Below are 21,423 nucleotides of genomic sequence, written 5' to 3'. Positions count from 1 at the left end.
ATTCTCTCATTCAATTCATTAATTTAATTTTATCTAATTTATTCAGGTTAACTTGATGGACACCGCAATGAATTGCAAATTTTATACCAGACACAATGTATCTGTTTTAACACATCTTCATGTGCCGTCTTGACGATGTCCAACAACATTTCAGCATGATTTAATAAGCACCACGAGAGCATCTCATTTTATTACTTTGATTGATGATGAAACAACATCTAACAGTTCTCCGTCAGCTAGTGGTTATTTACAGCGGTGTCCAATGACTTGCATATGGCTAACACCACTCAAACAGATTTGGTGATGAAGTACGGGATCAACATTTACCAGTTCCCGTTTACAATTGAATCAGTAATGATTAGCAGTATTAGAACTAACAGTTCTGTGTATATTAATACATGAAAGAGTCTCGATGATGAGCATACTCAGGATGTTAGAACCTAGTTATTTTCAAATTTACTCATAATTTCATCCCAGTTTTTAATGTCACTTTGTATATATTTGTTTCATTTGTTATATGTCAATTGTGTGCATGTACATTTGTTTAGTTATTAGATGGTTTACATTAAGGCCAGCCCTGGCCAAAACTAGTCACTAATTAATGTAATTTAGAATATTGCATATTATAGTATTGAATGGTGGACCATTACTACATTAATTTAATTATATTGTTTTATCGTATATAAACATATTATTCCCTATTAGGGCCAGTTCAACCATCTGCTGGTAAACTGGCTGGCAGCTGCGCGGGAGGTAAACTACCTGGGGGTGTAAATCAGCTGGTACTTTGGCTTGTGTGCAACCACTTCCGCACAAGCGCTAGGTAGCTACCCGGAGCTAGACATCGATATACGGGGTTGACTAGACTGATTTTCAGCGACTTCTCGCTTTCAAGTGAGGTGCTATCTATCGTTAGATGTATGAAGCTCATTTCGATTGTCTTAATTTTCTGTGCTTGCATCTGCTGATTATCACCAAAAAGCCTAATAAGGGGAGTTTTTAAGAGTTATGGACAACGATTTATGTCAAGCTTTCATGATTTTAATCTATATTGGTCAAGTCGCTCACTCCGTAATAGAAGGTATGCAGGTTCACTTTGTCTTTCTAATTTACATTAAAAAATTTATTTTAGTTCCCTGCCGTTGTTCTTAACTCTCTTTTACGCACTTCCGTACACACACACACACCCACCCACCCTTCCTTATGTACTTATTGCCTTTGAGCATTCTGCAGGCTTCTGTGAATTGATTATCTCCACGATCCTCTATTTGCAACTAGTTTTGCGACCTCATTTAGTTCCATGTGCTTCCCTTTATTGGTGATGCATTTCATTTTAATGTTTAACTTCATGAAGATAAAGTTGGAAGATAATGTAAATGTAAAAAATTAATCAAGGTAAATATCCATTCATAGGAAGAGGAATTCGGGAATGGAATAGTTTCCAATTTCTTTGTAATCATTTATGAGATGACTAGGTAAACAACTGAGAGGGAATCTGCTACCTGGGCAACAGTCCTATATGCTATGCTTTACTAGGTACTATAATGATGATTGGAATTAATCATAACATATCTTTCTATAAGTAGCACACATATAAAGCATTTTCCTAGTAGACATAATATTGTGATAAAACATTTCAATGAAAGACATTATTAGCAAAAGAACGTATGAAAAGAGGCATACAGCCCATTTGAGGTGATTTCCAAATAGGTTTTGATTTTATATCCTTGTAGAGTTTCTTTGCGAAAGCTTGGCGTATAAAATGTTTCCCTGACGCTGTCGATGCAAGAGGCTGGTGTGACCGTTGCAACTCAACAAAATCCTGCAATACAATATCGATCACTGTTACAGTATCATGCTTTTATCAATATACTAAGCTAATTTAAGCTGTATGTCACCACAAATACAGCTAATAATGTTCAGCTCTCCAAACTTGCCTGGCAGGTAAAGTCTTATTGGGCCCTCGAAGTGGCCGATATATCATGCACCGGGTAACTACAATTTAAGCTGCCGATAGCGCTACCTGGGAGCGGTCGAACAGAAATATCCTTTTACGCAGAGGGAAAGTTATGCGCTACTTTACCCGTAGGTGGTAGAATCGGCCCTTAGTCTTTATGTTATTGTTTACTTCGTTTTATTCAGTTGACTCTGTTTTAGTCTGTGTTTTTAAATATTAATTTGAATAATAATATAATTACTGCATTCCAAGGCAATGCCTTATTCTGACGTAATCCATATTTTCTATCATGTTATCTGAAAATAAGGAATGGCAAATTAGATCCACTGATTATTTTGAACTCATAATCATTTTTAACCATCGTTTGTTTTAAATTCTTGTGAGTTGGATACATTTTAAAATTTTAATTATGTCATTTTGTTTCACCTTGTACCATTAGGGCCAATGACCTAGATGTTAGTCCCGTTTAAACAACGAGGATCATCATCATCATCATCTTTCTTTCTTTCTTTCTTTCTTTCTTTCGTTTTTTCTTTCTTCTTAAAGAACAAGATACAGCTACACTGAGCGCTTCTCACTTGCACTGGCAACCAACAAATTAACAAACATAAACTTTGATAATAAAATAGAACAAATAAGTAAATATCGATTACTACTGTAATAACTACTGTCTCGATCAAAAATTCCATGTTAATAGGCTAGTCATCATAGTTCAAGTGTATATAGCTAAAAAAAACAAAAATTCTTTTTTTCAGGTGTCCAGAAAAAGACTGTACCAAGGAATACGTGTACATTCAGGGTGTACAAAAACACATTGTTAAGAAACATGTAAAAAAACTTGCTTACCCATGTTTAAAATGTGAAAAGAGCTTCTCAAAATATGACCGGCTAAGAGCGCACGAGTTTGAGCATACTGGCACTCCACCTTTCAGGTAGATGACTGTTTATTCAACAAATGTTCATTTCCTTTAAGGTTCTTATTATGTCTTAAAAGAATGTCATTATAAAATTCTTTAATACTTCTATTATAATGCTAATGCCTGTGGAGGAATTACAGCAAGTTTTCTTTCTTTCTTTCTTTCTTTCTTTCTTTCTTTCCTTCATAAATGCAAGGATTGTTCAAAAGACAATGCATTTTTTTTTGTTTTATGTTTTTTTTGTTCAGGGAATGTATATTTTATATGAGTAAAATTTATGTACAGTTTATTTGAAAGTGTTTTTTTCTCCATAGTCCCTTTCAAGTTGTTCAGCCTTATGCCAATGTCAAATTTATGTTCATGTAGCTTTGTTTATGTTTTGTTAATGTAGTCATGTTCTTCAACATCATCACCTGCAATGTCCTGTGGACTGCATCTGCTGTGCTAGCTGCACAATTAGTGGCACTGCGGATTTCAATGATGATGGTACGTCACAGTATCGTGCATTTTCCTGTTCCATCTTTTTCAATGTTAGATGGTCCCTATCAGTCAAAACGTGTTGTCTACCTGTCTGTGGTTTTGTTATGGTTGAGCCCTCCCCATTCCATTTCGTAATCAGGTCCCTGCCAGTCTTCTGTGTCCCAGTGTATATTCTGCACAGGTGCAGGGTCCACTTGGGTCCACAACAGTTGACTTGGGTAATTTGGAAAGGACAGAAATGGCATGGCTGATTGCTTAAGTATGTTTTATTCTTTGCCTTGTTGGCTTGAAAGTCAAAATGATTTTGACTGATGATGGTCTCTAGCAAGACCAAAACTAGTTTCAAATATATGTAACCTTTTTTATTTTAGGTTACAATAAATAATAAATGGCATATGGCTTTTAGTGCTGGGAAGTCCGAGGACAAGTTCGGCTCGTCAGATGCAGGTCTTTTAATTTGACTCCCGTAGGCGACCTGTGCATCGTGATGATGAAAACGACACATACACCCAGCCCCCGTGCCAATGAAATTAACCCATTATGGTCAAAATTCCCAACCCTGCCGGGAATCAAACCCAATGGCCAGCACGCTAATCATTTAGCCATGGAGCCGGACTATGTTACAATAAATGAATATTGAATTCGTGAAAACCTTTTAGCTCTTGTTTTTTTTTTTTTTCCAATACAGAATATATATGGAATAATATGGAATTTATTACCTACCTAAGCACCAGTTAATGTCCAACTTCAGAATCTCTGAGGCCAAGAGGGTGGGAAGTTTGGGGTAAATGTTTAAGAACTTCAGCTGCAAAACAATCATAATACCGGTACAATTCTATGGAGCTGTGTGTGAATGAGGACAGGAAGATCCATTTTATGGGTTTTGCACTTATTGGAGTGGCTGTATATCTGTGGCTAGAGTTTTGGTGGTTAAGCCAGTGTAGAAAGCTGGCCAGAGTCTGCATTGAAGCCAGTAGATGATGTTGGAGGAAGTGGTCATGACAAACTTGTATGAGGTAAGAATTGTTGCTTTTGCTACTAGTGAAAGTGATGTTTTGTATATGCAGTTGTCTATTCTGGGAGGAAAGGTACTGGTAATCGCCATGTACATGCTTGAAACATACACTTTGATATAACCTCTTAGTTACCCCATCCACTTCTTTCTCTCGCAGATGCCACTTTTGGAGAAAGTGTCCCCAACGTTTTGGCCTGTCATTATCGGAATCTGCTTCCGATCCTCTTCATCATGTGTATTTTTTCATAGTTTTGAGTTTGATGCGATCAGAAGTAGATTTGTCTATTTCTACTTCTTCAGCCTTCTTTATTTTACTCGTCATCATAAAGTAACTACCTGTACTTATTTTACTCATTTTGAACTATGATTGTACTGATTTAATATACAGCAGATCAATTCAAAACTCGCGTTAACACCTACCTGCAAGTTGCAGAGCGGTTATAGAACTGATAATCTGAGACTGGAAACGATCACAAGTGAGCACAACTTCCTGTTTCCGTCTACAGTATCAATCTATAAAGCTTATAAAATGTGTAAGCATGCTACAAATTTGCGAGAATCAAAACAAAAAATTCAATTCGTGAACACAGTACCGTCAGCTGGAATATTTAGCATAAATTTCTGTGTGAATAAAATGCAGTTCTTTTTTAAAAGAAACTTGAGGGAAAAGAAAGGTACCGGTACTGCATATCATTGCGCACTGTCAGGAAAAAAGCCCTGGGTCCCTGTAGATTGCAGGTCAAGAGAAATTGTGTTCACAGGGAAAAGAGCCAAAAGGGGTTGGGATTGGTGTGGTTTGGAAGGAATGAGAATGCTTTTTGAAGTTATTGGGTGCCTGAATTTGACTGAGAGGCTTTTTGGAAACTGGGTTTGGTTATTTGGGGAGTCTAGGCACAGATTTCATGGCTCGAGAAATCTGGTGGTCAGTCTTCCTTATTCTCTCCTCCACTGAACGAAGCTTGCCATCTAAAATTTTGGGCTTTTGGAATTCTTTTATATGTATTCTATCTATGCATGCTTACATGGTAAGTCGCTGCTTTCCTATCTGTTTCCTATACATATATATTTTGCTCCTATTAGCTTTCTTACCTCAGCATTCAAAACAAAATTGGCTCCCTTTTACTTTCTGCCTATGCCTCTCCACAGTTTTAAGATGATTCTGTGTGCCAACTTAGATGTATGGCATTGCATAACGTTTAGATGGTGATAAATATGCTATCTTAATGTGGATGTATGAGCTTACAGAAGTTTTGAGAAATTGTACTGAAACCCCCGAACAACTACTGTACCTCACATCATTATCCTGCCTTAAATGTTTTAAAAAAAGGGAGATTTTGTCATGAAACTGACAGATCAATGTACGTAGGAAAATTAAGTGCTATGAGAGATGATGCTTCATGGTCCTTTCCATATTGTTGTTTATGGTAAGTGTTTAAAATATTTGAAGAACAAAAGCATTTATGGTAAGAGACAACTTCCCAGTTGAGTATTGACATGATATGATGTTTTTTCTTTCGGTGTAATGTCTTGTGCTAGGATCAGAGTACTCTTTACTCTGTGACTGGAGATGTTTTACAGTAATATTATGCTATTGATTTATTCCCTGTTATGTTCAATAGCTGATGGCCTAGCCAACTGGAGACACCGGATCCCGTAAGATCTCCGCAGTTGAACTTCACCGGGCGTGGTTGGAACTTGGATGGGTGATCCATTTCTGGTACGCCTGCATTGTTGGCCGATGATAAGAACTGGCCTCCTCATTCAGAGAGATGTGATCTGTTGACTTGACTCTCCGAATATTAGTTGAGTTTGCTAATTTCCTGGAAAAGAGATTAGCCTCTGTTCTTTAGCAATGTTCGGGGTGGCTTTTGGCCTTGTTGCAGGTTTGCGCAACCACTAATTTTTCTTCGCATTAATTTAATTATACTGATTTTCTAATTTGCTTTGACTTTTTAATTTTATTTTCTTTTTTGTTGTTGTTGTGGTGGTGTAATGCAGGGGTGCAGAATATGTTCGTCACACCAGGCAAATGCTGGGGCTGTACCTTAATTAAGGCTACAGCCGCTTCCTTCCAACTCCTACGCCTTTCCTATCCCATCGTCGCCATAAGACCTATCCGTGTCGGTGAGACGTAAAGCCCCTAGCAAGAATATGTTCGACTGTGCAAACTAGATGTAGGAGAAATCAAAGTAGTCCTGGAGAAACTTCCTTCACAGAAAGATTATTTTAATGCCAACTGCAAATTAGTGCCAGTTTGGATAAAATCGGTGTTAGTGTCTTGGAAGAAAGCTCTTGTTGTTGCAGAATTGCTGAAACACACGGATATCTAATGTTTTCAAAATTAAATTACAGAAAACGTTATCTAAATACTCAGTTTGAGAATAATAATTTGCTAACTCTTCAATGAGACACTGATCCCTGCCAACAACTAGAATTGCCACAGCCACAGTAGCTCAATTGGGAGAGCGTCGGACACAGAATCTGAAGGTTGTAGTTTCAGTACCTACTCATGTCCAGTTCTCATTTGTGCTGTGCCTAACATCTCTTTGACAGGTACTACACGTACTCGACACTACCTAATTCGCTGAAAGTCTATTTCAACTACATGCAGAAATGTTATGGTGCTATATCAGCTATACTAGAAGTGCACAGTGCTTTTGAACATCAGAAATTGTCGTTAGAAAGGAGGAAAATTGGACTACAGGAGATTTGTTTCTCTGATTTAAGAATTTCCAGGACATCAAAGTCAATGATGAACTCCATGAGGATATAAGATCTCTGTCCTTCCTTGGAAATCATTAAAGGTGTATTTACTGAGTATTCCATTTTTAAATAAAGAATAATTGTACTTAATTACACCCCTCTTCTTTAAAAAAAAAAAAAATAATAGAACTCTTCATTTATTTTGGGAATTTTAAAGTAAAATTATGTTCTAGGGAAATGTTGGTTTAGGAGTATATTCTGCACCCCTCATGATTTGAATGCATCATAGTGCATTTGAGTAATGAGTGAATTAATATGATTAGCAGAAAGCTAAACCATGATGATGTTTAGTATCATGCAGCAGTGAGAATGTAATATTTGCATAGCTGGACAGATGAATGGGGGATGAGGCAGCCGAATGGACTCTTCCACTTAACATCTGGTTGCATTTATGCAGTAAATGTTTCTGAATTTACTCTGAAAATGATGTATAATTTAACATATTCCTAAGGTACTTGATGGAAAGTTGTGTTGTTTGTTCCTAGTACTCATTCTGAGCTGAAGAAATAAATTTATCTTTTAACAGGAAGCAAACCTGCACCAATTGTGTTCAACGATTTGTTTCCCCAGAGAAGTGTTCTATAATGATAAAACTAAATAAGGGACTGAAGATTATCTATTAATAAATAGAATTTTGGTTACCGGTATCTTGACTTTCTTGTAGAAAATTAACTTCACACAGAATAAGATGACAGCACTGTCTTGTCAGGTAATGATGGACAGATGAAGGTATTTTGGCTTGTTTGAGATAAAGATCACGCAAACCAAAGACTTCGGTATTTAATTCTTCCTTTGAAACTTGAAGTATTTTGGATTATGTGATACCTCAAAGTTTTTGATATCTTTACTTTTCTCTGTTTTACAGTATGCAACTTTTGTATTAAATTTTCTACTCCTCCTGACACAACGTAACAATGCGGATATGATCAAACTGCGGTATTGACCTTCTAGGCATGGCAGAACAACAGACGACACGAGCAGTGTACCTCCTTCCTGGTGAAATGACTGGAACTGATCAGCTGTCATACACACACTGTCTTAACAGGCCCTGCTCATGAATGGTTGTTTAGATCTTTGGGCAGCTTTAGTGACATCTAGGAACAGTCAAAGGGACTGTGTTCTAGAAGCAATATAAACATTCAGCAACAGTGTTCCGGCGATCTTGGAACCGAGGTGATGCAACACTTTTTTTGATGTGTGTACATTGCAAAAATTATGTTGAAGAAAACCACATTCATATTTTCCTTATGAAAATGATTGTTTGTCGAGAATTTCTCTTCCTTTTAAGAATATATCCCACTGATAGTCTAAGAAGCAAAACATCTGTTTGCTTTTCCTCCATGTTAACAAAATGCTATTAAACATTGCCAAATCTTTTCAAATCTTGTTGAAACTTAAGCAATGTTGAACAATCTTCGACAAGATCTGACAATTTTTCTTGTGAAGTATTGAACTGAAAGAAAAATTCAATGGTGTACAACAGGCATAAGTCAAGGATGCAGTATAGCAAAAATAAGATAGGTGAATGTAAATGAGGAAGAGGTTCTGTCGACCGAACAATCCGAGTGGAGTGATACTGTTGATGTACTTCTCAAACACTAAGAAAAGGAACGGAGGAATCAGAAGGGGTTTTTTTTCTTTTTACCAATGTTAAAGGAGACATTGTTTATTTATAGTTCAGTATAGTTCTTAAGGTTTTCCATATTTTGGTATTCATGAAATAAAAGGGCTTTGGCAACTGGAAGGATGTAATGTCTGATATACTGTCGACGAGGGCCTACAACGTTCTGAACAACAGTGATGAAGGAAGAGTCTGATAAAAGAGATTGTAGAAAAGCAAGAAAGTCAGAGAATAAATGACCAGCAGGTTCTACAACAGCAAGGAATTTTCACAGTTTTGATGTGACAGCTTAGCAGCAGAGCTTGCAGTTCTAGAATTGGTTTCTTCAGCTATCTAAGAATCCATGATTGTGACCTTGATACACTCAGAAGACATTTTTATATATGCCTGCAAGTGAATACCTATGATAATTCCATTGTTCAGTTTACATACAGATTAAATTTCAAATGATGAGAACAATGTTATCTAAAAGTAAAAGCGTATGTAGAAATATGGAAACTTAAACACGAACACATTCTGGGATAAACACACTGATATGTCTGTGTGGAAAGAAGAGATAATAACAAACATGAAAACAACAAGGGCAATTCCGTACCTTCAGACACTACGCTCTTCAAACCCAGATCTTGTACTTCCATTTCTTTTCTACCTCCGACAAGCTAGTTCCTGCCTCTCAGCTTCATCACTGAGAAGCCAAGTTGACAGATCTTCAGTGTTGATATGGGATGTGTAAGATAAACAGCTGGATAAACACACTGACCTGTCAGTGCTTATCTTAATGTGTTCGTACTAAGTTCTTATTTTCTATATACAGTAGAACCTCGATAATTCGAAATCGGTTAATTCAAAATCCCACCTAATTCGAAGAAGCCCACGTTCCCGGAAACATGAGATACAGTTTTGCATGTTATTTAAATTGTTTAATTCGAAATTCAGACTTTTAATTCGAAACTGCCTTTACATTTTAAAACAACAGTATGTTACAGAGTAATTTCAACTCGAAATTTATCGCGTCATAATAGTACGCGTGTTCCGGAACGTGGATGGGTAGTTTTGTGCACTTACACTCACTTCGGTGGGTCTACAGTGCGCTTCATGATTGCTAAGTTGAATGAAATTGGAATTCTTTTGTATTCAACCTTTTAAGGAACGCCGTAATATCACGCAACAGGCAGTGTACGGAAAAACAGGATCCGCGAACACTGGCGATGCCGACAGTTGACGAAAAACGTGGCTCATATTATAAATAGGAAGGCACCGAACAATATTGTCATTGCCGACGAAACTGCATGGCTTTATTTTAATGCGAGCTCAAACGGTCTTATGGTTCTAAAGGAGAAAGTGCCAGCCGGGGAATCGTACAAGGGTGGGAGATGGGGGTTACTGTATTGTGTTGCAATGCACATGGAAGCGAGGAACTTTATCCCCTCGTCATAGGAAAGTTCGATAAGCAACAATGTTTTAAGGGTGTCGGGCACTTTCCATGCCAGTACACAGCATCTAAAAATGCAAACAGTACAGAAATCCAAAAAATTATGCATTTGCACAGGGGAACCAGCATAATTTATCCTCGTGTTTGAATCGTATGATTTTTTTTCTTTCGTTATGTGAGGTTATGTTTGTCAGTGATTTATCCAAATGCATTATTTGAACATTGTAAATGCACCTTGTTGGATACATTTCGGAAATACAGTTGAACCTGACGTATACGTATATCAAGGGGAAGTGAAAAAACTACTTGTAACTCAGAATTACTTAGAAATCAGACTTACGTAATACATCACATATTTAGTGCGAAACCAATGGAATATACCTATATGTGTAAATGCTTGCAAATAATAAATACATTATGACAGAAAGTATTATTTTGAACTTGGCCCAGCCTTAAAGAAATCAGATAGTTTGACTTGTTTCACTTTTCTTGCATTAAGAGTATAAATCTCCTTTAGCGAACGTGGTAATGAATTCAAGGCATTTTCGCTACAACTTTTCGCACTGATGTAACGCCTACACACTTCGATTGCACTTAACACTTCACTCAGTTCAGGTGTCAAGATTGAAGTCGTTATCTCCATCTCCAATGTCACTATTGCTTGTAGCTGGTCCATCACCGCCGCGTTGTTGGCATACATCAGCAATAATCTCTTCATCCGGTAGTTCACCACATACAGCCAGATTGTCATCGAAATGCACAAAAGTATTGAATTCTACACCCTCCGGTAGCGTTAGCTCATTGCCAGAAAAAACTTCGTCCCCATAACCATCATTAGAGGCAACCTCTTCTGGTAAGACACCAGCTTTGTAGAAACAGTTGCTGATTGTGGAGGATGACACCTGCTTCCAGGCAGCCAAAATAAAGTCCATGGCTTGTAGCAAATTAATGGAGAGAGGTTCATTTCCTGCATCACTCAGTGTTATTAAATGTTGAACCAGCATTTTTCTATAATGCACTTTGAAATTTGCAATGATGCCCAAATCAAGAGGTTGTAGAACATTGGTACAGTTAGGAGGGAAAAATTCCATTCGGACATTCTCCTGAACGATTTGAGGTGGATGTGCTGCACATCGATCCATATGTAGAAGGATCTTCTTCTGTTTCTCTTTCATTTTAATGCCCAGTTTTTTCAACCACTGTTCCATTGGATTCATATTCTTTAGGTTTTGTTTTCGCACCCTTAAAACACCTGGATTCTTCGATTTTCCTATCAAAAGTGGAGGAAGTTTGTCAGATCCATCTGCATTGGTGGCGAGAAGTACTGTTACACGAATTTTACTTTTCTTCCCTACATGGCATGAGTCACCTTTTTCAGCTAATGTTTTATTAGGAAGGAGATTAAAGAATAGGCCGGTCTCATCACAGTTTTAGATGTTTGGAGGCTGATAATCGCTTACGATACCCAGCAGAACCTCTTCTTTCCAGTGTTGTACTGTGACGTCTTCTGCAGATTTTGAGTCACCGCAAATTGTTCTCTGTGATTCCATGACGATCTTTAAATCCTTGCAACCATCTTGATTAAGCCTTGAAAGCAGCAGTGATACTCATCATTTTAGCTAAATCTATCGCCTTTGCCTTCAGCATGTCCCCACTAATTGGTAGAGCTGCAGCCCGCTTTTGCTGGAACCATGAGAAAAGTGCTTTCTCCAAATCTACGTACCATCCTTCTTGCTGACGGGTGCGCTTTGCTGTTTTGAACCCAGATTTAAGAACTCCTCCAAAATGGCGTTTCCTTTACTGATGACTGTACATAGCATGGTATAAGTAATCCCTAAGTCTGAAGCGATTTCCATTTTTGTTTTGTGTGGATTAGCGTTCACTTCTCGTTTAAATTTTGCTCTTCCTGTTCTCCATAGGTATTCAAAAGCAACTGAATAACAAAACTACTGTTCAACAGTAAACACCAGGTACCGGCATAGTGGACATTTTACTTCTCCGTTGTTCCCACGTAAGAAATTCTCATATTCAAACAAATTTACTGTATTTTCTTTTGTTTCCGCACCGAAACCGCCCATTTTGTTTACAATGTACATTAATCTTTGGCGGCGTGTCAAAAACGACGAAGGTAGAGGATGAGCGAAGGGGACTCGCCTGTGTTAAGTCGCAAGTAAGGGTCAACAATGTCACTCGGTGAAACTCTGTGTTATGTTTCATCTCCGAAACCCGATCGCTCTACTTCCGCCAACGCCGACAAAGAGGAAACTTCGTAAATACAGTAGTTTCTGTTTAAAAAGCACATTCTGATTACAATTATGCAAAACTCAGTTGTATTTCACAGGCACTTAATACGTATAACAGCGAATTACGTATAAACGGATTACGTATAAATAAGGTTTAATTAACACGCTTTTAAATTACATTTTGCCGGGACCTTAAGGAAATTGCGTACAAATACGAATTACGTAGAACAGAGTTACGTATAAAGCAGGTTCAACTGTAGTTTTTTCCATGGCATTTGAAAGGTTTAAACTGTGAATACAAGTGATTGCATGTATTAATGGGTCTTAGAATACTTTGTGACGTGGCAAGTGTTTACATTTCTGAAGTACGAGAGAAGTGCCATGGCGGGAAATCGTACAAGAGTAGAGTCATAGGAAAGTTTGATTTTAAGGGCATCGGGTACTTTCTATGTGAATACAAGGCATCTAAAATGCATACAGGATAGTAGTAATCCAATGAATAAAGCACTTGAACATGGGAGCCAGCATGGTTTCTCCTCGTCTTTGAATCGTGCTTTTTTTTTTTTTTTTTTCTTTCTTTCTTTCTTTCTTTCTTTCATTGCGTGAGGTTATGTTTGCCAGTGACATATCCACGTGCATTATTTGAATACTGTAAATGCGCCTTCTTGGATACATTTTTGGAAATAGTTCTTTTTTCATGGCATTTGAAAGGTATAAACTGTGAATCAAGGTTAACTGCATGCAGCAACAGGCCTTAGAATATTTTGTAACGCGGCAAGGGTTGGTACTTCTGAATTGCAAATTGGCGATTAATTCAAAATCACGTAATTCGGAGTCCGATTTTTTAGTCCCAATGACTTTGAATTAACAAGGTTTTACTGTATATTTATTATATATATATTTTCCAGACGTCTCCGAGTGAACCAAAGCGATGTTGTTCGGACAGGGAGGAGGTACAGAGATACAGGAACTGTCGATAACATGCCTCGCTCAGGCTGCCCAAGGGTCACGACTGCAGTGGTTGACCGCTACTTACAAATTTCAGCTCGAAGGAACCCTGAAAGCAATGCCACCTTGCTGAATGTTGCTGTACGCAATAGGCTGCATGATCCGCAACTTCACTCCCGACGTCCATGGCGAGGTCCACCTTTGCAACCTAGACACCATGCAGCATGGTACAAATGGGCCCAACAACATGCTGAATGGACCTGTCAGAATTGGCACAACGTTCTCTTCACAGATGAGTGTCGCATTTGCCTTCAACCAATCGCCTGAGACGTGTTTGGAGGCAGTCTGGCAGGCTGGACGTTTTAGACACACTGTCTAAGATGGTAGTTCCCTTATGTTTTGGGGTGGCATCATGTGGGGCCGACGTACACCACTGACGGTCATGGGAGGTGCTGAAATGGCTATACGATACAGAAATGACATCCTCTGACCTATAGTGCAATCATATCGGCACCATCTCTGAGAGGCATTCGTCTTCGTGGACGACAATTCTCGCTCTCATCACGCAGATCTTGTGAATGAGTTCCGTCATGATAAGGGCATTGCTCAACTAGAGTGGCCAGCATGTTCTCCAGGCATAAACCGTACCAAACATGCCTGGGATACATTGAAAAGGGCTGTTTTTTGGACGAGATGACCCACCAACCAATGTGAGAGATCTACGCCAAATCACCATTGAGGAGTGGGATGATCTGGACCAACAGTGCCCTGATGAACTAGTGGATAGTATGCCACAACGAATACAGGCATGCATCAATACAAGAGAATGTGGTACTGGGTATTAAAGGTACTGGTGTATCCTGCAATCTGGACCACAACTTCAGAAAGGCTAGCTGTATGATTGTACAATTTGCAATGTGTGGTTTTCATGAGGAATAAAGAGAGCTGAAATGTTGTTTGTGTAAATCTCTATCCCATTTGTATGTAAAGGTTCAGGACCTCTCAGCACCATGGTGATGCAAAACCTTTTTTGATGGCCAAAAACATGATTTGCAGAGGTTATGTTATATTGGGTATTTACCCATATTAATTGAATAAAAATCTTAGCAGTGCAATGGAAATTTGTACCTTATTACATGAAAACATATTAGGAATTCAATGACGATGATGATGATGATAATAATAATAATAATAATAATAATAATATGAAAAACCCGTGTGGGATTTACCGGTTACCTCCATCGGGCGCGTCCCATTGGAATTGGGGAAGCTCGCTGGCTCTGCCGCCAGCAGAGTCAGAGGGTAGTAGGGAAATAAAATACCACCGTGAAAAAAAAACTGGTCCCTTGCCAGGGTTACGGCGAAGACTGGTAAATGACCAGAACCCAGAAAACATCTTGAGGCAACTTCTAGGGCTAACAACCCTAGTTGTAAAAGGATGGGTAACCGTCCAAAGCAAAGTCAAGGCAAAAAGCATGATGGCACAACATTTCAAGAAACATACCCCAGGGGGTAAATCTTCGGATAAATCCCTCGTCGTGAACGCCACGGCGCACGAGTCTTGTTCGGATTCTGGGGGAGACTCAACATCATGCAAGAGACGAGTCGGAGCGTCTCGGTGTACCCCGAAGAGTCAAAAACTCAGGCCAGAATCTAAAACCTGTCTAGCAACTTTCAACATAAATTCACTTACACAAACTGGCAAGCTGAAAACCCTCACCAAAGCTCTTCACAAAAATCAGATATTCATAATGGCCCTACAGGAAACAAGGTACCCAGATGAAGAGATTTTTGAATCCGAAGGCTATCGATTTTTCAAGAGCAAAGCGCAAAGAGGAATCCTCAATGGAGCTGTGATGCTTGGAACCGCGTTTGCTGTTAGAACCAAGATCCTTAAATCGGTTGCAAATTTCGAACCTGTGAATGACAGATTGTCTTTACTCACAATTAAATGCACGAACAAAACCTACACCCTAGTTAACGCACATGCTCCTACAAACAAAAGAACAAGTCTGATCCAGACGAAGTTGATAATTTCTGGGACCTACTGGATGAAAAATTAAACAAAATCCCCAAACACCATGTCACGCTTCTTTTGGGTGACTTCAGTGCCCAACTAGGTCGTGAACAGAAGTACAAGAAAGTTATAGGAAATTACCCTGCTCACAAAAGAACCAATCCCAACGGCAAAAGACTGGTGTCCATTTGCGAAAATCACAACCTGCAGGTCATGTCGACCCACTTTCGCCATCTACCCAGAAAGCAAATGACTTGGCGTTCTCCCGTCTAAGCTCTCGGAGAGTTCCAAATTGATCATGTTGCAATCTCCAGGAGAAACAGCCCTGAGATTATGAATGTCAAGGTAAAGAAAGGCATCAATGTGGCCTCAGATCATTATATGTCTCGTATCAAATTCAAACCAATTCCCGCAAACACAAGGAAGACAACCAAACAGATCACACGCTTCGACAATGATAAACTTCGGCAAAGGGTCGAGGAGTTCCAGGAGAAGGCTAGACCAAATGACTGTGACTTTAAAAACGCCAAAAGTCTCCTTGTTGAGGCTGCCAAAGACGTTGCAGAAATCAAGAGAAGCAGAAAGCATGCCTGGTGGAATAGTACCTGTGAATCAGACCTCCAAGAAAGACTCAATGCGTGGAAACAGTACTACTCTACGAAATCAGAAAATGATTGGGAAACCTACAAAACCCAACGTGCCCAAGCAGCTAGGGTGTTCAGAACTGAGAAACGTAAATACGAAAAATCTCTCATTGAAAAGATAGAACAAAACTTTAGGAAGAATGAAAGCAGAGAGTACTACAGAGCCTTCAAACGCAAACTCACTGGCCATAAACCACCATCTCTATGCTTTGAGCGAAAGGACGGCACACTGGCGACGTCAAATGAAGAAAATTGCAGCATTCTGGCAGATTACTTCAAGAATTTACTTAATTGCTCTAAACCGCAAAGCGCCATTGAGACCAAGGAGCCCTTACTCAGGTACCCAGATTCCAGACCACCCGACAGAGATGAAATCAAGCGCCACATTGCCCGTCTCAAAAATAACAAAGCGCCAGGGGAAGACTCAGTAGTAGCAGAACTATGGAAATATGCCCCAGAGGAATCACTTGATATCTTGCAAAAGCAAATAGAAGAAATTTGGAACAAGGAGACCCTACCCGAAGATTGGAAAATAGCTTTGATCCATCCATTACACAAAAAAGGCAGCATGAAGAACATCAACAACTACAGAGGAATATCTTTGCTACCCGTGACTTACAAAATTCTATCACTTGCCATCCTGGAGCGTTTGGAAGCACAAGTCGAACACTAAATAGGTGAATACCAAGGAGGGTTCAGAAAAGGTCGTTCAGCAGCTGAACAGATCCAAAATCTCAAAACAATCATCAGATATTGTACACTAAAGTCCAAGCAGTATGTGTCTGTCTTTGTGGACTTCAAGAAAGCGTACGACTCCATTGACCGGGAAGTCCTGCTAAACATCTTTAATGAATTTGGAATCGATTTGAAACTGCTGGCATTAATTAGAGCCACCCTGACCGATACAAAATCCAAGGTGAAGTTCCACGGATGTCTCTCGCATTCCTTTGACATCAAAACAGGAGTCCGACAAGGTGATGGGTATCCCCGATACTCTTCAACTGTGTTCTTGAAAAGATCATCAGAACCTGGCGGGTGAGATTACAGGAAACCAACTACAGTCCATTGAGAATAGGAACCAAATCCAAGGGGATCGCAACAGACTGCTTAACATTTGCCGATGATATTGCTGTTCTCTCAAACGACATAGAAATCGCTAGAGCTCAAGTTGAAATTTTAAAGGAAATTGCCGAACAAACTGGTTTGCAGATATCGTTTGAGAAAACAGAAGTAATGACTAACATCAAAGAGGCCCCTCCAAAACTCCATACAAAATACGGGGACATCACCCGAGTAGACAAATTCAAATACCTGGGTGAGATCATCATGAAAAGTGGACTGGACAAAGAAGCACTTCAGGAGTGAGTACGCAAACTGGAAATAGCCTACCAAAAATCCCGCACAATCTACAATAAAAAATGCCTTTCCCAAAACACCAAGATACGTCACTATGAAACAGTTCTGAAGCCAGTAGTTCTATATGCAGCCGAAACCCTGTCTCTAAATGCCAACAAAGGACTCCTTGAAGAACTGGAGAAAAGAGAACGCAAAATTGTGAGAGGAATCTTGGGATCAAAGTACAGAAATGGAATCCATCAAAAGAGATCCAACAAGGAAGTCTGCAGCAAAATAGAGAAAATTACCGACACAATCAGAAAAAGACGGGCACGATTTTACGGTCATCTGAAAAGAATGGACGGAAGAAAGTTAACTAAAGAAATCTTTCACTTTTTTGATTCAAACCCCAAAACCACAATTCCTTGGTTTATAAATACCAAAGAAGACCTGCAAATGCTACATATCTCAGCTGAAGACGCCCTTAACAGAGATCTCTTCCGCAAGAAAATTTTGACGAACGGGCTAAACCGAGACGATCAACCGAAGAGAAGACATGGTGCTCCTTGGACAGAGGAGCGTAACCAGGCCCACTCACAAAGAATGAGGGAAATTTGGGCTCTAAAGAAGGCCAAGTTCAGTGTCAAATGCAACAAGACTTAACGTGGTCCTTGATGGCCCCAGCGAATTATATATATATATAAATATGCAAAGATAGTCATAAATTGAACAGTGCTGATAGTGTTTACTTATTGTGATGTCCACTTCCTTGAGATATTTCTCTTGCAATCTCCTTGTATACTGCTGTTTTATTCATTTTATTGTGGTTTTATGTGTTTATTTCGTATGGCGTTTAGAGGGTACAGAGAAATTATATATATGCACACTTAAAATTTTTTACACTTAAAGTAGATAAAAACAACAATCGGACAAAGGATCAATCGATGGTAATTAACTTATAATTTAATGTCCAGAGAATTTAGCCAATTCACTTTCTTTTCACTTGCCACATGAAGTTCGTGGTATCCTCCCTGGAAGCTCCGAAGTGGGCACATCATTACAACATGGTGGACTGTCTGAGCCACGTCACCGCAGTCGCAATGAGGGCTGGAAATTTTTCCCCACTTGTGGAGCCAGAAATTGCATCTTGCAAGACTGGTCTGCACCCTGTTCAACGAAGCCCAGATATTTGGTAAGTTGAACCCAGCAAATTTCCTACAAGGGTCAGATATCAATCGTAGCTGGTCAGGGTTTGAAGCAGCCCACTCTTCCCTCCAGGCATTATTCATGTTGTACTGTGATTCAACCAGCCTCTTTCCTAGTTGCCATGATGGTTGTCGAGATTTAAATCCTCCATGCTTCTGAGGGTTGCAGTCCTGATGAATCGGCAAGAGTGTATTTGCAGTACACTTTAACCATTCCTTCTTCAGACCAGTTAGCCTTCGAAGGTGAGGAGGATGGATGTTAGATATCCCAGCAAATAGAGAATACAAGATCATGAGTACAAATGGTTCTTCTCAGAACCAAACAACAAAGTACCTAGGACATTTTATTGTGGTACTCCCTCTGAATATAGGTAGGGATGTGCCTCGTACTTGGCAGTTAATACACACACAATGTCCCTCAATCATGAAGACAACATTTTTGTTGTTTTGATTCCCAGCATGCCTAGCACACATCATTAACACTTGAATTCCATTGGTCACTTGGCAATTCATTGACTGACTAGAACATGTTCTAATTCACTTTCAAGACTTTTGAAGACTTCTCAAGTGTTGCAAGCAATTTGACAAATAAACTTGTGAAGTCTTGAATTTGACAAAACTTTGATCCTGTACAACAGGTTTCAGAAGACTGTTACAAACAAAACTTACAGAAAACATAGAATGTACAATTATGTCTTGCAATGCCTGAAGGTTTCATACTGTCCCATTCATTCTTCAATATCATCATTAGTAGGTTCTTTTCAACGCAGAATGTTTTTTACTATAGAGCATCCAGAGTTAAGAAAAGACTACAGGCCTTATGGGCTTGCTGCCTTCCACTGTTGCCATATTCGCTCATTCACCGCAGCTCGGACACTACTTGTGAAATACAGTGACTACATAAATTTATACATCGCTTGGTACAGCTGGTTCAAGACCGTGTAGTAGGTATAATAATAATAATATAAATGCCTGATTTTATCCTGTTATTAATGAAATTACAATTATGAAATGACATTTCTAAGGATATCAGTACACTGACGGTGTTATTCTTACTACTGCACAAGAATATTATGTATGACACAAGGCTACAAATTGTTCTAGAGGTTAGATTAAGTCGCAATAGTTTAGACTACGTTTGGTTATTTTGACAATAAACTTACCAAAAATCTTCATCACTTTCATCATCATTGTCAACAGGAACATTGGTACCGGTTGTTATAATGCTGTCATAGAAGTATTGCGCTTCAGTAGAAATAAACTTCTTAAGCTGCTGCAAATCTTCAAACATGGCATTGGATACAGGTAAGCGGCTTCTATACAGATCTTCAGGTCGAATATCAAGGGCTGGTGTCATTTCAATGGGTTTGTGGGGAGGTTTGGATGGTTTGCTTCCTTTAGGTTTTTTTGTTTTGATCATGTTTTGCTCCAATGAAGTTAATTTTTGTAAATGCCCCATTGTACGACTCTCTGAGGTGAATTGAGGCTCATCCTTGTTTACACGCATTTCCCTAACAGGTCTGGATTTCAAAGGGCACTTATTTTCAAAGTTAAGCGTCTTTAAAAAAATTTGTAAACCCTTTTAAAATGTTTTCATTGCATTTTACAACCAAAAAGGGCTTGATTTGGCTCTAGCACTCACAATAACATTATCCCAATCATCAGGCACTTCAACATAGGACTTTTGGTTTATTAATCCCATATTATGGTCACACTCCATGTAGGAGTGTCCGCGGATAGGAAAAATCATTCTTACGGAATCTATCATTTTTATATTAATAAAAAGCTTCACTTTTCTTTAAGTGAAGTTCATGGGTAATTTTGATTTGTTTCATATCATTTTGTACAGTTTTAGTGTCTTCTTTTACGTTGTCAGTTTACTTGGAGGTCTCGTTCCTTTACTCTAAATTTGTTGCATTTACTGCACGAGTCAGTACCAGGGTACCCAAAACCAATGTTTGTACTGAAAATTGATCTATACGTGTCATAAGTTGTAGGGTGGTCTGGATATTTTTCAGAGTACATGGCATGTAACTTTTTTATGTCAAGTGTGTCTGGCAGATATACTTTCTTAAAATCGCAAAGACTATAGTGTGACTTATGACCTTTCAGACAGGAAATATGCTCATGGATTTTGCCTTTGGTCTCGTCTGTTACTTCATTAGGCCTATTATCATGAGTGCCTCGTGCATCTTTTGTAATGTGCCCTTCAGTTACCAACATTAATTGCAGGGTTTGGACACGCCTTGGCGTAATCCCATGAAGCGATAAAAATGCCTTGTAACAAATAGGCACTTCAATAACAGACCCATCTTTCACGCATCTTTGTAACTGTAGGGCTAGGAGTGATTTAAGGGTTCATCTTTACTAGGCCGTCTCTGTTTTACCATTGATATTGTAATGAGGCCTCCGAGATATAAGTTTTGTTGGTTGTAGTCTCCAATGCTGTTAAACTTGTTTATAATAAATGTCCTACAACTTGCACAACTCCATCAAAACAGTTTAACCTAGAACAGTGACAGTTTGGTCCTAGCTCAGGCCTTTTTGCCAGCAACTTCTTTACATCAGTCATCCTTCCTAATTTAGGTTTCTTCTTAGGATTGCAACAACTTTCTTCGACACTAGATTCCAGTTTTAAAAACACTTAACATGAATCCTAAGAAAAGACAACTCATTCAATGAAGATAACCTCAAAACAAAACACTAACACATAAACAACAAAACAGCCAGGAATTATGGGAGCAGCTGCCTGACCCTCATCAGTTTTGCTTCTGGCAGCTTGCCTCTCATCACTTTTTCTGGCAAATTTCTATCTGCTCACATCTATTGACTGCCATCATTTTTCC

General features: G+C 38.9%; 1 protein-coding gene across 7 annotated transcripts in view; it reads left to right on the top strand.

The window, feature by feature from the left end:
• The window catches only part of LOC136857361 (uncharacterized), a 169,166-nt gene that overhangs the window by 69,783 nt on the left and 77,960 nt on the right, over positions 1-21,423 (top strand). For 6 of the 7 annotated variants that reach the window (XM_067135977.2, XM_067135976.2, XM_067135981.2 and 3 more), the window contains one exon: positions 2,713-2,889. The exons of the other annotated variant lie outside the window; for it this stretch is intronic. In XM_067135977.2, the coding sequence (XP_066992078.2) occupies positions 2,713-2,889 (177 nt within the window). The remainder of the gene's footprint in view (positions 1-2,712; positions 2,890-21,423) is intronic. 7 annotated transcript variants of the gene reach the window in all.

This window comes from Anabrus simplex, chromosome 1, assembly GCF_040414725.1.
Source record: "Anabrus simplex isolate iqAnaSimp1 chromosome 1, ASM4041472v1, whole genome shotgun sequence".
NCBI lineage: Eukaryota > Metazoa > Arthropoda > Insecta > Orthoptera > Tettigoniidae > Anabrus > Anabrus simplex.
The sequence above is the reverse complement of the archived record's forward strand: the minus strand, read 5'-3'. Positions and strand labels throughout refer to the sequence as shown.